The sequence below is a fragment of the Cimex lectularius genome, unplaced genomic scaffold (genome assembly GCF_000648675.2).
Source record: "Cimex lectularius strain Harlan isolate CLEC.00 unplaced genomic scaffold, Clec_2.1 scaffold104, whole genome shotgun sequence".
Lineage (NCBI taxonomy): Eukaryota > Metazoa > Arthropoda > Insecta > Hemiptera > Cimicidae > Cimex > Cimex lectularius.
Genome location: NW_019392737.1, coordinates 163,515 through 178,128, shown reverse-complemented (window position 1 = coordinate 178,128; position 14,614 = coordinate 163,515). Strand labels below are relative to the sequence as shown.

Below are 14,614 nucleotides of genomic sequence, written 5' to 3'. Positions count from 1 at the left end.
GTAAAGGGGAGAAACCTCCAAGGCTGATGTTTTTTATTTGCATGTGTGTTTTCATTTGTGTAATTGGTAGAAACGTCCATGAAAAAGCTTTTTTATACATTTTTATAGATTAAACAATAAAGGAAGAACAGAATATTTCCTAAGAAAAGTTGACTACTTAATTTTATTAGCGTTTATTTATTATTTCACGTGATCTGTTAAGGGTGTGCATTTTAAAATATTGTTTCATGGTATTAAATGTGATATATGTATGAATGGAAGGCGATTGATTAATTATTTTGTTTTTGGACATTTTCTTGAGAAATTGAATCGATGCCAAGCGTTCAAATATCGTACAGTAGAATAACAAAACTTTAAAATACAAAATAATTTATGTTATAATATTGTATTTTATATCACTTAAAATATAAAATCAATATTTTTCTTTTTGTTGTTGTTATTTAATTGTTTAATTTTTTTTCAGCTACTAACCTAACTTTTTAGTAAAAATAAATTTCAAGAACAATCCTAGACTATGGACAATTTACGTTCTTGAAGATTTTAAACACGTGGGGTAAATTTTGTATTCAGTCGTTTACCCTGCTGTGTCTATTTCGCATAAATTAATATCAAGGAGTTTCATTTTGAAGAATTGTAATTTAAAATATCAGGAATGTTAAATTTAGTTCGATGGTCGTAAATTTCACTGAGGAACCAATTACACACTCGCCCCTCCCGATTTTCCAGTCATATCTATCACCCCTTCTGACCCTAAAATCGTTTTTCCCATCGCTTCAATTCATCTCTCGAATTAAAATTCCACCGGGTGTCGGCACTAATAAGCACCATGGAATTGGTACGGCAGAGGGACGAGATTGTAGCCGAATTCCAATTCTAACACGGCCGTGACTTTCCGAAAACAATTGGATTAGGCGTTTTAAATTTTTTAACATGTCGTGGGATCAAAGGGTTGAAGAAAAACATGAACCCGGAATCAAAGAAATTGCAATTAGGGGAATTAAATTATAGGCGATGGACAGTCAGATCAATCCTATCGTTTCTTTAGTTGTAATGGATGGCAATCGTTACAATTCACAACGATATAATTGCTATATAAACTGTATGTCAGAAAATATTCAATAAATTACCCATGATATCTGTGTAACGCTTTCGCCCTGAAGTAGTGATACTTTCGTCGGTTCTTTGAACTGATTTTTAGAGTTTCATTCATATCGTTGCAGAACATTTTAACAAATCAAATGTTAAGAAGTCTTCATTAATCACGAGTGAGTTGATTGTGTAGCATGTCTTAGATCAAAACGAAAGATAAATATCATCTTTTTGTAAAATTATTTAGCAATTAAGACTTTATTCAAAACTTTGTAAACTAATGTCATTTGTCCGGTTTTTATTTTTACAAAAAATCTTTATGCTAATTATATAAATAAACCACAAGATTATCTAGTTAAGAGTGTTTTTGAATTGTAATCTACTTAGCAATTTAAATAATGTTAATTTTTGAATATTTTATATGTTTGTCTTTTAGGAAATAGAATTAATTTCCTAATGTTCAAACATTGGTTGGAACAGTTGAAATGCGGTCTTCCAAATTTCTGTCTCTTGTCGATTTCAGCATTCAAGTATCGATCTATTGCATACAAGTTTTAGTAAATTGGAACATCTGTGTTGGAGCCTCTAACACATCTCTGGAGTATTGTACATCTTTACATTGTCTAAAGTCGGTTTTTCTGAGGTGCCATTGTATTCGACAGAGATAAATCTCTCAACTAGATAAATCAATTCGATCGGCTTTGGTCCACGACAGCCTCCTTCCAAAAAAAGTACATATTTTACATCGCGTTCGACTAGCACTTTCTGCATGTGAAAAACAAAATAGAATCGACTAGCTAAAACAGATTTCATCTTTGCAAATTTAAAAAAAATAAAATAAAATAAAGTAAAACAGGACTACGACGAAAGTTCGTTTGATAGTAACATTACAATAAACAGAAATGAATCGAATATTGCTCAAATGTTTATCAGTGCTTAGTAATTTAATATTGATTAATCGATTAATTTAACTTCAGTTATTATTATATATTTATATTAATTATTGTTTATTAAGAGCCAAGAGGAAAGCGTTAAATGTCAAAAGCTTGGCGGTAGTACAATAATTGCCATCTTGGACCATATCTCTGATCAAAGCAATAATTCAACATTATTAATAACAATTTTCCAAATGTTTATTACAGATTTAATATTGCACTTATTTGGTCGTAAATTACCTATGGATTATTAATTAATTATATTATTAACCCAGCTGATTAAACTAAGTACAATGGACACATTAATCAATATTGGCGTATTGGCAAAATCGAGGTGAATAACACCAAATGGTTCATCGTTTTAGACCTTCACCTTACGCCCTGGATATTCTGCTGAAAATATGTCCTGGAAAAGACAATTTTGGCTTTTTAATCACCACGGTTATTTAAAATTTTTCTGATTAAATTAACGCCGGGTCATGTTTAGCGGGTGCTACTGCAGCGTCTTGCGGCCCCGCCGGTCTTTATTAAATTTCTTTACGACCACAGCAGTTGATAAATAAAAAAAGAACATTTTTTTATGTTTGCAAGCAAGGTTAATAACGTGTATAATACGATCTCGGCGAGGGGAGATTTAAATTAAGGACTGGACCTTTTCTCAAATGGCCCATTCAACAAAGTCCTACACTCTGTTAATGAACATAAGAAACCAAGTCTTTTTTAAAAGATTTATTTGGCAGAAATGGCTGTAACAATACATTAAGAATATAAGCCATTCCACCTTGGTGTTTTTGCTTTTCAATTAATTAATATTTATTAATTTTTCGTGTAGGAGTCTTAAAAAAAATTAAATATTGGGGAAAAGGTCGTAGGGCATATCTTTCAAAGTTGTCTTAAGTTACAACATTGTATTTCGTCTTTTATTACTTTGTTCCAGAATATGTTAACTATCTTTCGTGTGTGTTTTTACGAAATCCTTAACGAAAAATCATCATGAAACTTGTTAAATACAAATATCCTCCTGTACAAAAATCTCTTCAATATTGGATTTTCTGTGCTACAGCGTAGTCTTTGATTACATCACGACTCGATAACTGTAAAAATTTTACACGATTTTAACAGATTTATTGTGTTAAAATCGTAACGTCGATGGATGCGTTCGCCTGACACGGTTGTTTTTTCTCGAATATTTTGCCGTTGTCCGATGTCTCGGAAAAACTTTGTCCTGTGGCAAACGTATCTCTTTTTCTTTTCTTTATATTTTGAATTGAGCGAGGCGTGTTGTGAATAGAAAATATGCAAGGAATTGGATCGCCATGTTTAATTTAATTTAGGCGTTTCTTCCTCCTAAATGATTTTCTTCTTAAGAACAAAAACTCAACATGAAAAAGTGGACCCTAAAATATCTGTGCTGTTTCATGTAAAAAATGTTTGGTTAAAAGCCACCAAAACGTTATAGTAATACGTTGGCTTTTTCAACTACATTTTTACATTAATATAATTGATATTTATCTTAAAAACCATTTTGGACAATTGTTTGGTCAAATTAACTCTCGTAAAAATGGAATTTTTGTTGGTTGTCTTCATTCCTGTAGAAGAAGTTGTCATGGTAATTAATTTTTAACTACATCTGTCTATACTATTGTATATTTTATATTTCCTGTTCTGTCATATAAGAAGTGAAGGTTTATTTAAGGAAAGCAAAACAAAAATTTTAATAACTACTCCTCGCCTAAGGAGGCGCCTTGTGTATAACACTCCACTATATTTAATAAATCGACACATAAAAATTAACTTTTTATATATGTGTTAGTCCAATATTTGTAACATTTACTACTAGGCTACGGACGCGAGATCGCCGATTTTAATGAAACTTTTGTTAATAATTTAAATCACTGTGCTACGTCGCTAGGTCACAAATTTATAATTATTGCATTCCCTACTGGATACGCCAGCTGGAGTATGTATTATATTTCTACGCTCCAAGTCCGGGCGCTACCAGATAAAGTGCCGGTTGTTGAATAACTTGTTTAAACGTGATTAAAAAGAATCGATTTATCAATTAAGTATGATATTTATTATATTAATAAATAATGAAAATGAACAAATGATAAAAATATAGAATTAAAAAAAAAACCTAAATGAACATAATACAAAAATGGAATTCTAGCCAGATTTTACTACAATGTACAAAGCTATTTTTAAAAAATAGAGCAGATTACGAACTAATTTTGATGAACAAAGTACTTCGCTGAAGATGGTGCGCCTTCGTGTGTACCACTGGATAGCTGAACTGGAATACTCACGTTCGTTAGTACTCAGATGTTGATGGAAGAAGTTGCGTTCGTGGGTACTTGATGATGACTGGAACAAGTTCGGTTCGTGTAGACTTCTTGAAAGAAAGTATTGAAGAAAAGACGAGAGGAGAAGTTACGGTAGTGCGTACTTAAGAGCAACTCCAAAAAAAATCTAGTTTTCTCTTACTCCCTTTAATCCTTTCTTCTCAGATTTCGAAAATTTTTGCTTATTACCTAATTCACTCACAGAATGCTTCCGTAGAAAAAGAAGAAAAAAGATACAAACTTAAATTATTAATCATGAACAACTATGCTAAATAAAAATTGTTTCCATTGGCGTAAACATCGAAAAGTCCATGCTATCGCTACCTGGCGAAATACAATTTTGTTGTAGTGAACGAGCGTCGTCGCGATGTGAGTTAACTTTTTTGTTTGTTATTTTTGTTCTTGTTTTTTGGAAAAAAACAAAGTTGATATTTGTTTCCTGCACTTCCAAAAAACCGCCAAATACAAATTCTCAAATTTTTCGTTGGATTTTTTTTAGAAAATCAGAATAATAGTATTAACTTCGAAACGATTCCACCGGTCCCCCGGAAAATTTTACAGAAATTTAAAACCCTGTAACATAAACGCAATGGTACAAACCTGGCCATCCCTAAATAAATTAAAACCTCAGATATAAAATAAATAAATATGTATAAAATAAATCGTTTGAAGAGTTTTTATCTTTATTTTCCTCGTTTATAAAGACATAAAGCGTAAACGTTGTTGACGTAGGCTTAAATTAAAGACGGGCACATTTTTTTCGAGTATCCAACGATTGTAAGAGCGTTGAATTTGGATATGATGATGGGTTATGAATTTTTAAGTGAAACACTTAGAATCACTGAACATCACTGAGAAAAAAAAATTGTTTTCGGCTAATCCTACCCATAAATGTGTATTTTTGTAAGCTCTTTGATCCCATTTAATTAAACGATTCTGCTTATTTTTTAGGTAAAAACAAATCGACAGATACATAACAACATTTTTAAAATTACTTAAATCGTCAAGAACTATCAATAAATATTTTTGACCTAGTATCACGAAAGAATTTACATACATACACATTGAAATATGTGATCCCACTTCCGTGTAAGAATTTTACATTGAAATATGTGATCCCACTTCCGTAGCTTCATTTTGTTGCTTTTTTAAATTTGAATATTATTTCTTCTGTCTTTTCTAAGAAATTTCTTGGCGTAAATTACGAAATTAGGATATTTGTTAGTTCGTTTTATTTATAAATTAATCTAATCTTAAATCATTATTAAATATTCAGGCGCTTATTCTTGAAGATAGTCTTCAGCTTTCCGTCGTTTATGTCCGGCGTTTTATAGAATTGTATCCTAGCTTTATTTCTCCAGGCATAGACGTTTGCTTTAAAAGATATGAAGTTTCAATTGTGATGAAAATTTTCTTTTTATTTTTCATTTACTATAAAACAAACGTGAATAGAAAATGAAGATCATTATTTGCACTTAAATGAACAGTATTGATTTTTTTGCTAGGTTACGGTGGATCTGGTGGCATACTGGGCATGTTAAAAATTGTTAACAATGGTTATCTTCTATTCGCGTTTGAAAAGTTAATAAAAGAAAGTTTTTATGATCTTAAACATTTCAAATCTTCTAAACAAACGTCAAATTTTTGTGGAACCTCTAACTTAGTTTTCCTGAAAAATAATGTATTAGAGGCCCAAATAATCAATTTGGTGGTCAAATCGAAAATGTTCAAGTTTATCCTACATCCAAATTATTTAGGTGTTTTATGATATTTGGTGAGTCTTAGATAGTCTCAAGTCGGTCGCTGTTCCTTTTTATTTTTTTTATTTATTACTACTCGACAGTGAATAGCAATTAGTTACTTTCTCAAATTTCAAGTGCCAACAATTTTCAGTATGAGCTGCGGCTGGCCGCCTCAGATAATTTGAAAGAAAACTACACGACGGTTGTCATCCACGTCAAGGACGTCAACGACAACCCCCCTGTCTTCGAGAGACCCACATACAGGACGCAAATTACCGAAGAGGACGATCGTAATTTGCCCAAACGAGTCCTTCAGGTCCGGTTAAGAGCGCACATAGACGAACGGAGCACGTTTCCCTTTGCATGTTTAGGCCCGCATAGACGTTTGTCGTTTTTCATTTTTAACAGAATAGGCGCATGGACGACGCATATTTATTTTTTGACTTTTATTTTCATTAATCTTTCTTTGTCTATGATTTTATGCAATGTTTTATTAAGAGAATCTTTTCTTACCTGAAGTACGAACTCACTCTGGTGGCTTCCGATAGTCTGAACGAACAGTCGACACAGGTTGTTATCCATGTAAATGACGTTAATGATCTACCGCCCGTCTTCAACTCTTCCGTCTACTCGACGTTAATTCAGGAAGAGCTGGCAGGACCTCATCCAGTCCGTCTACTCCAGGTAAGTGACCCAAACAGAATCAAAAGTCAGAAAGCGATTTATTGTTTTTATCTGTATTGTCGTATTGAAATCATTTTTGCGTCTTCGCCCACAGTATAAATATTTATAGCGGTTGTGTGATCAATTGAGATTAATTACCTTCCGCCTGATTGATGTCCTCCGACCGACTCATGAAAATTCATCTGGTACAATAACGGCCCATCATTTTTTAAAGTCCGTGGCCATAAAGGAAGACACAAGGTCGTGAGGACGGGCGCTGAATAATTTTGGAAAAATTACCATTTTAAACAGATTTCTACGAAAATTTGTGTAATTGTGATAGTTGGTTGATTGAGTAAAGTTGTCAGATTGATTGTATAATGAGTAAAATGAGACTATCGTTCAGTAACGGTTTTCAAGAACTTCTTCCTTTCTTCATTATACAAGACGATTAAAGAATTAACATTGGCTAAAAATAAAGTTGTTGAAACTTCCAACAAGTAAAATTAGTCACATTTTGTAGACATATCTGTTGTAGACAGTCGCGTCTTTTTAAGTAATGAGTGATCAAAGTTTATTCTACAATTATTGTCAAATAGTTTTTGTTTAAACAAAACCCAAGACATAAAGATGTTTTTAAAAGCGCTCAAAAAAGAGATGGGGCTTGTAAAAATTATATAAACATTACCCTTTAAGAAAAGTAAAGAATAGCAAATTTCCATTGCATTATCATTAAAAACAAAACAACCTAAACTTTTCTGAGCGAAGTTGCTTACGCAATTTAAACAAACGTTCATTATTAAAATGAAATTTTCCCTCGGCTTCTACCCGTCAAGCAAGTTGAAAAGTTACGATTTCCATTTGTGGGCAAGACGCTGAAATGGTAGAGAAACAAGACAAACTAGATTAAGTAAAAATTTATTTAATTTCACCCTCCTGAAGCTCCCTTGCGCAACCTGTCACAATGCCCAGTACAAGATGCCAAAATGACAATAAATCCCCCCCCCCAACCCCATATAGGAAACTCCTTTTGACTTTCTAAGAGTGGAGCCTAACGGTAGGTGGCAGTATAACTAACACGAAATCGCTTGGCCCTTCGGATTTTTCTGTATAATTTCTCTTCCATAAGGAAACTAAACAAGTGTTTACCCTTTAAATAAACAAAAGGTCACAGGTACAAAATGTGGGACCCGCTTTTTTTGTAAGTATACGCATCCAAAGAAATTCTGCACCTTAATAACCCTCTGCATATTGATATAACCACAAGAACACCAGATCGCTTTATAAAACAGCGTTTTTCACTGTTCATTATCATCCTTGCTTGGAAACAGTTCAAATTAGTTTACCCAAACAGCCATCTTTTTTCCTTTTGTATTGCTTGTTTTGCTTTTTACTCATACCTAAATATATTAAATTTGAACTTCCAAGCAAAGTTGACCGACTTTCTTCAAGGCCACGCTTTTCATTTAATTTTCTAACTGAGCAACTATTATAACTAAAAAATGTAAACGACACAGCATGATACTGTACCCGCTTATTTAGATAGATTGCAGGCTAGCTGCAAACACCCCTAGCTATTTTTTAATATTGTACTGGCATTCATCAAATTAAGTAAGATTTACTTCAATTTACCTTTGCACGTTTGCAAAATAGCCCCTTGAGTAACATTTCTAAACTGGCAGAGTGGAACTTGGGTTCGTTATTCTTACAGCAATCTTATTAAAATTCATAAGGACATTAGTATTAATTATTCTGATAGTAGATTGTCCCGTGTGTAAACTAGACAAAGTTTCTTTTTTTTTTTAATAATTAATAAACGAGCCAAGCCTACTCCGTATTTTTTATTTGAAGACCTTATTTTAAAACTATCGGTTCATTTATATGACATATCATTATTTTATTTCACTTTTAATTTTTTTTAAATTAATACATTATATAAAAGTAGAAAAAGATTTTTTAAACTGCAATTTAAATGTTTTAAAAAACAAAAGGACAAAATTTATGCGGCGCTTCGCATTGATTATCATGCGTTTATTATTGCATATTCATCAATTGTTGTCACAACTTTGTAAAGTTCCGCTTGTTCTTCCATGGCCGAGTAGATTTGACGTCCTCCGGGGGCTAAAACAATATCGAAAAGTCTAAAACAAACGTTTCATGTGTTTTTTTTCTCTCCGTTCTACAGGTGACGGCGACCGACGGTGACAAAGACAGGCCGCAAAACATTGTCTATTTCTTAACAGGCCAAGGAATAGACCCCGACAACCCGGCGAACAGCAAGTTCGACATCAACCGGACTTCCGGGGAAATTTTTGTACTTAAGGTGAGTTTGACTTTTTATTTTAAAAAAAACCTTTAATTATTTGATACCAAAAAAATATAACAAAAAATAAAACCACTGGGGATTTTTAAAACAGATATCAAGATCATAAAATTCTTACCTTTAGTTTTAGAGGTTGCCTACTTATTTAAAATATTACTCACCATTGTTCCATTATATCTGCATTTCTCCCAACTTAAACTTGCAAATTTTATATGTGGCTATGCTGAACACATTTGTACAAACAAAATACAAAAAGTATGGGCCCGCGTAAAAAATAAAAGGGTTCAAAAACACGTTCATTTATAATAATCGTAATGTTTTATTACCAGCTATATAGCTAATTTACATATTTATCATAATGTCATGAAGCTACAAGGAAGTATACACAATTTTTGGTTTAAATCTAGGCACTAAGTTACAAAACAAATCTAAATGCATGATTTGCCAACCTACCCATTTTGATAACTAGGCATTATATAAATAATTTATTAGGAATTTTATCTAAGGTCTTGATTGAGAAGAAAAAGTTAATTTCACGAGCGGGATTCGAACCCACGACCTTCGGCTGAATACATCGCTTCTCTAACCACTTGAGCTAACGTGACATGTTAGAGCAGGGGCGTATTGACCCTAAGGTCGTGCGTTCCAATCCCGCTCGTGAAACGAACTTTTTCATCTCAGTCAAGACCTTCATATATGGGTTTATTAGCAATATTATTGTACTTTAATATAAATATTAAGAATAAGTTTGTGAATCTTATTTTTATTTATTTTTTTAATTTTTTTTTTTTGGCATGTTGGAAAGGAGTTTATCGACTGGCACTGGACAGTTTATAATGTTATGCAATAAGTTAAATAATACTTTAGTATCACTGATAATTATTTTATTTTTTAAGGAGCAATGTTTGTTCACACACTTTCAGTTCTTCATAAAAAACTGTGTTAAATGGTAACTTAAGTGTAAATGCTGCATATTTTTAAAACTGTTCACATCCCATTATACATATATAATATTAATATTAATTATTATATATATATATAATATTAATTAACTTTTTGTAATATGAGGACCATAAAGGCTAATTAAATTCAAAATGGGGCTAATTAAAGAAATACAATTAAAATTTGAAAAGTCCTATATTCCTAATTATAATTAAAAGTCAGTCCATGATCAAAGGTCACTCCTATCTTTGTCGCTATTTACATTTTTTAACATTTATTCCAGATCATATTAGTTATCTCTAATAGGGGAGAGGATAAGTGGAGACAACATCAAAATATAATTTATTTTATTTGCTTAAAACATTCTTCAAGCTTGACTGCGTCAAACAGTGTATGTAAAATAATTTTCAAAGCATTGGAAGAGTTTTTAAAAATGACGGAGTTTAGCTTTGTTTACTTTGGAAGAAGCGAATATAAGGAGTTTCAACAGTTGGTCATTTTCATATATTATGTGTGGTTTTTCTCTCTCTTCAAAACATTTTTTCTTACAACTATTTTGAATTTCTGGCGATTATTGAAAAAATGTATTTTTTTAACGTTCCAGAGCTATGTACAATATATGATTTCCACCTTCAGCTTTCTCGTTTATATCCCTGGTGATTAATTTCCGACCTTATTTGGAGGCTTCTTACCTAAGTATAATGGTCTCCGGTTTAAACACCTTTTTTTGCCTTTTTGAAAACTCATTTTACACGACCCATCTCAAGAAAAACCCCGAAAAAGGTGCACAAGTTAAAACGACTTCAAAAAGAAATAAAAGGCTTTCTCAAGGGTTTATTGGACAAAATGCCCTTAATAAGTGGTTCAATATTTTTAAAAATTTATAACAAAATAAAAAATTTGAAGTTCGAAAAAATGTATACTTTGCCTCAAAATCAAATTCCAATCATATAATAATTACTTACCTTAGGAAATTTTCGTATACGTAAAACTCGGATTTGTCGGATCATAGCTGTGTGAATAAAGTTCAGATTTTATTCTGCATGTTTGAAGAATATTGCATAAATTTCCATATTTAAATAAATGTGCAAATTTGAAGTATTTTCGATTACTTAAAAAAAAAATTGTGAACTATTTGTCACATAGTTGCCAAAACGCAAGTAAAATTTTAGGCAATTAATTGAACACTATTCGAGAAAAGTATTCCAAAGTGACGTACTATATTTAATGTACTTTTTCTACTATCTTTCAATAAGCAAACAGTTCAGAAAATACTTTATTTAATATTGCAACAATAATATTGTCATCATGGTCAACAAAATCTTCTATAACGGCGCGAAAACCAACACTTACGCAACTCGCAGAGGTCGTGCGGGTTTAGTCTATATTGAATAAAAAATGTTCAAAAATTAATAGGGATATTTGTAATTCATTCTTATTCTATTAATTTTAATTAAATTAACCGATATATTCTTGTTAGTTGGATAAAACAAAAGAGGAAATATAAACCAAAAACATTTAATCCTCATTTGTAACAACGGATTTGCTCAAGAAAAATTAAACGTGATGATTACTCATTTTGTAAACCAAACACCTTTTCTCGTCTTTTCTCCATTTTAATCTAGTTGTATTCTCTTTAACCTTGGAAAGACATTTTCTTGAACGACAAGTTCGCAATATTATTGTGAGAATGTGTCATCGAGGTCACTGGCAAGTGGGTATCACAGAGGCAGTTGGCGTCACATCCTGTGCCCCTTTCATATTTTTAGGAGAATATGATACTGTGAGCAACTAGAAGAGAACACCAATTGTTATGTTTATTGATGCGGGGTTCTGTCAGTATAGTGATACCAGAAGCCGAAGAGTCCACCGAGAACAGGGGAAGCGTACAGTGCCCCAGTTCGTCCCCCCTTCAGTACAGTTTGGAGGAGGCAGTGTAATGGTCTGGACTTGGATTACATTGGAGAACTGCTGAGATTTAAACTTGACTCCATATTGTTGAAGGCAACTCACCGCAGTCCTTTATGTCCAAGAAAGTATCGAAGAATACATCCCTCAAACCGAGAACTCATTGGCAGGGATTTTCGATTTCTGGATGATAATGCCGGACCTCATAAAGGCAGTGTTCATCATTGTTCATAAAACCTGGGAATTTCCATCTGCCCCTTCCCCCATTTAGCACATATGGGATGCGTTGCAGAGATGCTTTTCGATCATCATCCGCAGCCAGTTGACCTGCAACAACTGACTGCAGCATTGCAACATCTCATCATCAGACAACATTATGGAATTAAAACGTTTTATTTTTCAAAATCCCTTAATTAAATTTTCTTTCAGTAAAAAACAATAATTTGTAATAAATTTTAACGTCATTAATAATAAAAATGCTAGGGAAAGTAAATACTACAAAATTGGCGAAATCCCTATTCCTTTTTTAGCAGTTTAAGAAAAATGGGAAAAAGTAAAGAAAAATTATACATTCTAAAAATATATATAATCAAAACAAAATATAAACTATTAAAAATTCTAAACATATCTTTATGTAAATATAAAAAAATTAACGTAATGTTATGTTCTTAGTACAGAATTAAAAGAAAATGGGCTCAATCAGTATTTGCCATGTTGATTTTATTTATTTCAGAATTTGCTTATGAGTTGTACAGAAAAAATCCATATTGTAAACAAAGCCAGATCCACGCATTTTAGAGAAAGAAGAGTAATACAGTTAATATTCATAAAATGTGCTGTCTGATCAAGTGGACTGTATGGGTTTAAAATTAAACTAAAATAAAATGAATTATCAAATAAAAAGGAAATAAAGCACTCACCTCGGGTGATGATCGTCCAGCTACCTCAACTGAAGTAAAGGGGGATGCAAGGAGGAAAATGGTCGGAAAAGACAGGAAAAGTCGGGACAGGGGACCTTCACCACGCAGATATCTCAGGAACCTCACCAACCGGAGCGATGACGACGATAAATTCATCAAATGAAGACAATAAACGAAATAAAATAAATTTTAAACTGGGCCACGATTTATAAAAATTACAATGACTCAAGACGACGACACGACGAAATCAAAACTCGATCTGGCCGACGACGAGGCCGGAAACGTGGCGGGGGGTTTTCCGAAATCTTATCCGAGTAATCCTTACGGCGTAAACATGTGCATACAATAGCTGAAGATTTTTGGTCGCGACAGGTAGAACATGAAAATTTGTATTAGCTACTAAACTACAGAAGTCTTGAGAATCAGCATCTTGGGTTTTGGTTTGGGTCAGTCTTATAATAACCCTATAATCAACTAATTAGGCCATTATATTAAAAAAGGGATAAGGCAAATTTTAAACAAAGAAAAACTCTTAGTACTTCCGTTTAAAACTACAGACAAAGGAGCTGAGTGTTGGTTTTTTTTTTTTCAAAATTTCTAATAGATGTACTTCACCACCATTCTCTCACTCATTCTTTCCTATTACACACAGGGTGGTAGAGTACTTGATAGTCTTCCATCAACCTCCACACAAATTGTGTAACTAATCTAATTTAAAGTTGATGGGTACTCAATATTCCGTCATCGGCCTTCTTACGCTACAATCACACCAATAAACATATTCACTCTCAACAAATATAGAGGACACACAAATATACAGTATATACTATACAAAGTAGAACAGTCCTGTTTCCTTTAAAAATCGGAACAGGGGGCTCGAATACACGTTACCGTACTCATATCGAGCGGCATTACTACACGCCCTCTATATAGAGCCAACGAATGGCACCTTTCAATTAAGTGGGACACATCTAGCAATTTTACTCTATATACGCGAGCTTTGGCCCAAAGTTAGTGTGTCAACTTCGCATGGCCTATTCTTAATCAGCGAGGATGGTCCCCTACTACGATTCTGACCTAACGGGTGCCTCCTTCCGACAGTGCTATTGATTGTGATTTTTCTTATAAATGCAAGGGACGATAAGATATCATTACTGATTCCTATTGAAAAAGTTGTGACCTGTTGCCAAACTAATGGTGAATGTACTTAAAAAAAATTATTTTGGCTATTTCCCTGTGCTCTTTTTATGGATGCTATAATGTGGTGACTAAATGGGAGAAAAATATTTTAAGGCAGGCCTAATCATTGTGCAGTAAATAATTTTTACTTTTCAGATGTTGAAGGATTTACGACTTCTAATAAGGAAGAGATTTCTCATAGCATTGAAAGAAATGATATTGAGATGCGATGAGTTTCAATTGAGGGTCGAAGATATTACGCAGCTCTTTAATTTCGTCGACTGGTTCTAACAATTAATTTCCGATACATTAAATCTTAACAGTGAGGTGTCTAATGGAAAGGGACAGATTTACATTCGGGGATGTTAAGATGTAACAAATTCAATTTGGTCGAAGATTTTCCCAATTATTTTGCAAGCATCGAGTGTCCTCGATATATGAGATTACATAACAAAACCCAAGGTTTAATGCATTTCACAAGGCAAATTAATCAATTATTTATAATAGTTCCTCTTGATGTTCTCTTATGAGAAATTTCGTTACATAATTATTTACTGTAGTCTTGAATTTC

At 32.8% G+C, this 14,614-nt stretch overlaps 1 protein-coding gene across 11 annotated transcripts in view; it reads left to right on the top strand.

The window, feature by feature from the left end:
• Positions 1 to 14,614, top strand: part of LOC106665649 (neural-cadherin) — a 538,139-nt gene that overhangs the window by 502,358 nt on the left and 21,167 nt on the right. For 10 of the 11 annotated variants that reach the window (XM_024226991.1, XM_014392225.2, XM_014392222.2 and 7 more), the window contains 2 exons: positions 6,260 to 6,424; positions 8,957 to 9,094. In XM_024226991.1, the coding sequence (XP_024082759.1) occupies positions 6,260 to 6,424; positions 8,957 to 9,094 (303 nt within the window). Of the gene's footprint in view, positions 1 to 6,259; positions 6,425 to 6,627; positions 6,793 to 8,956; positions 9,095 to 14,614 lie in introns of all 11 variants that reach the window. The other variant, XM_014392223.2, reaches the window with a different exon arrangement.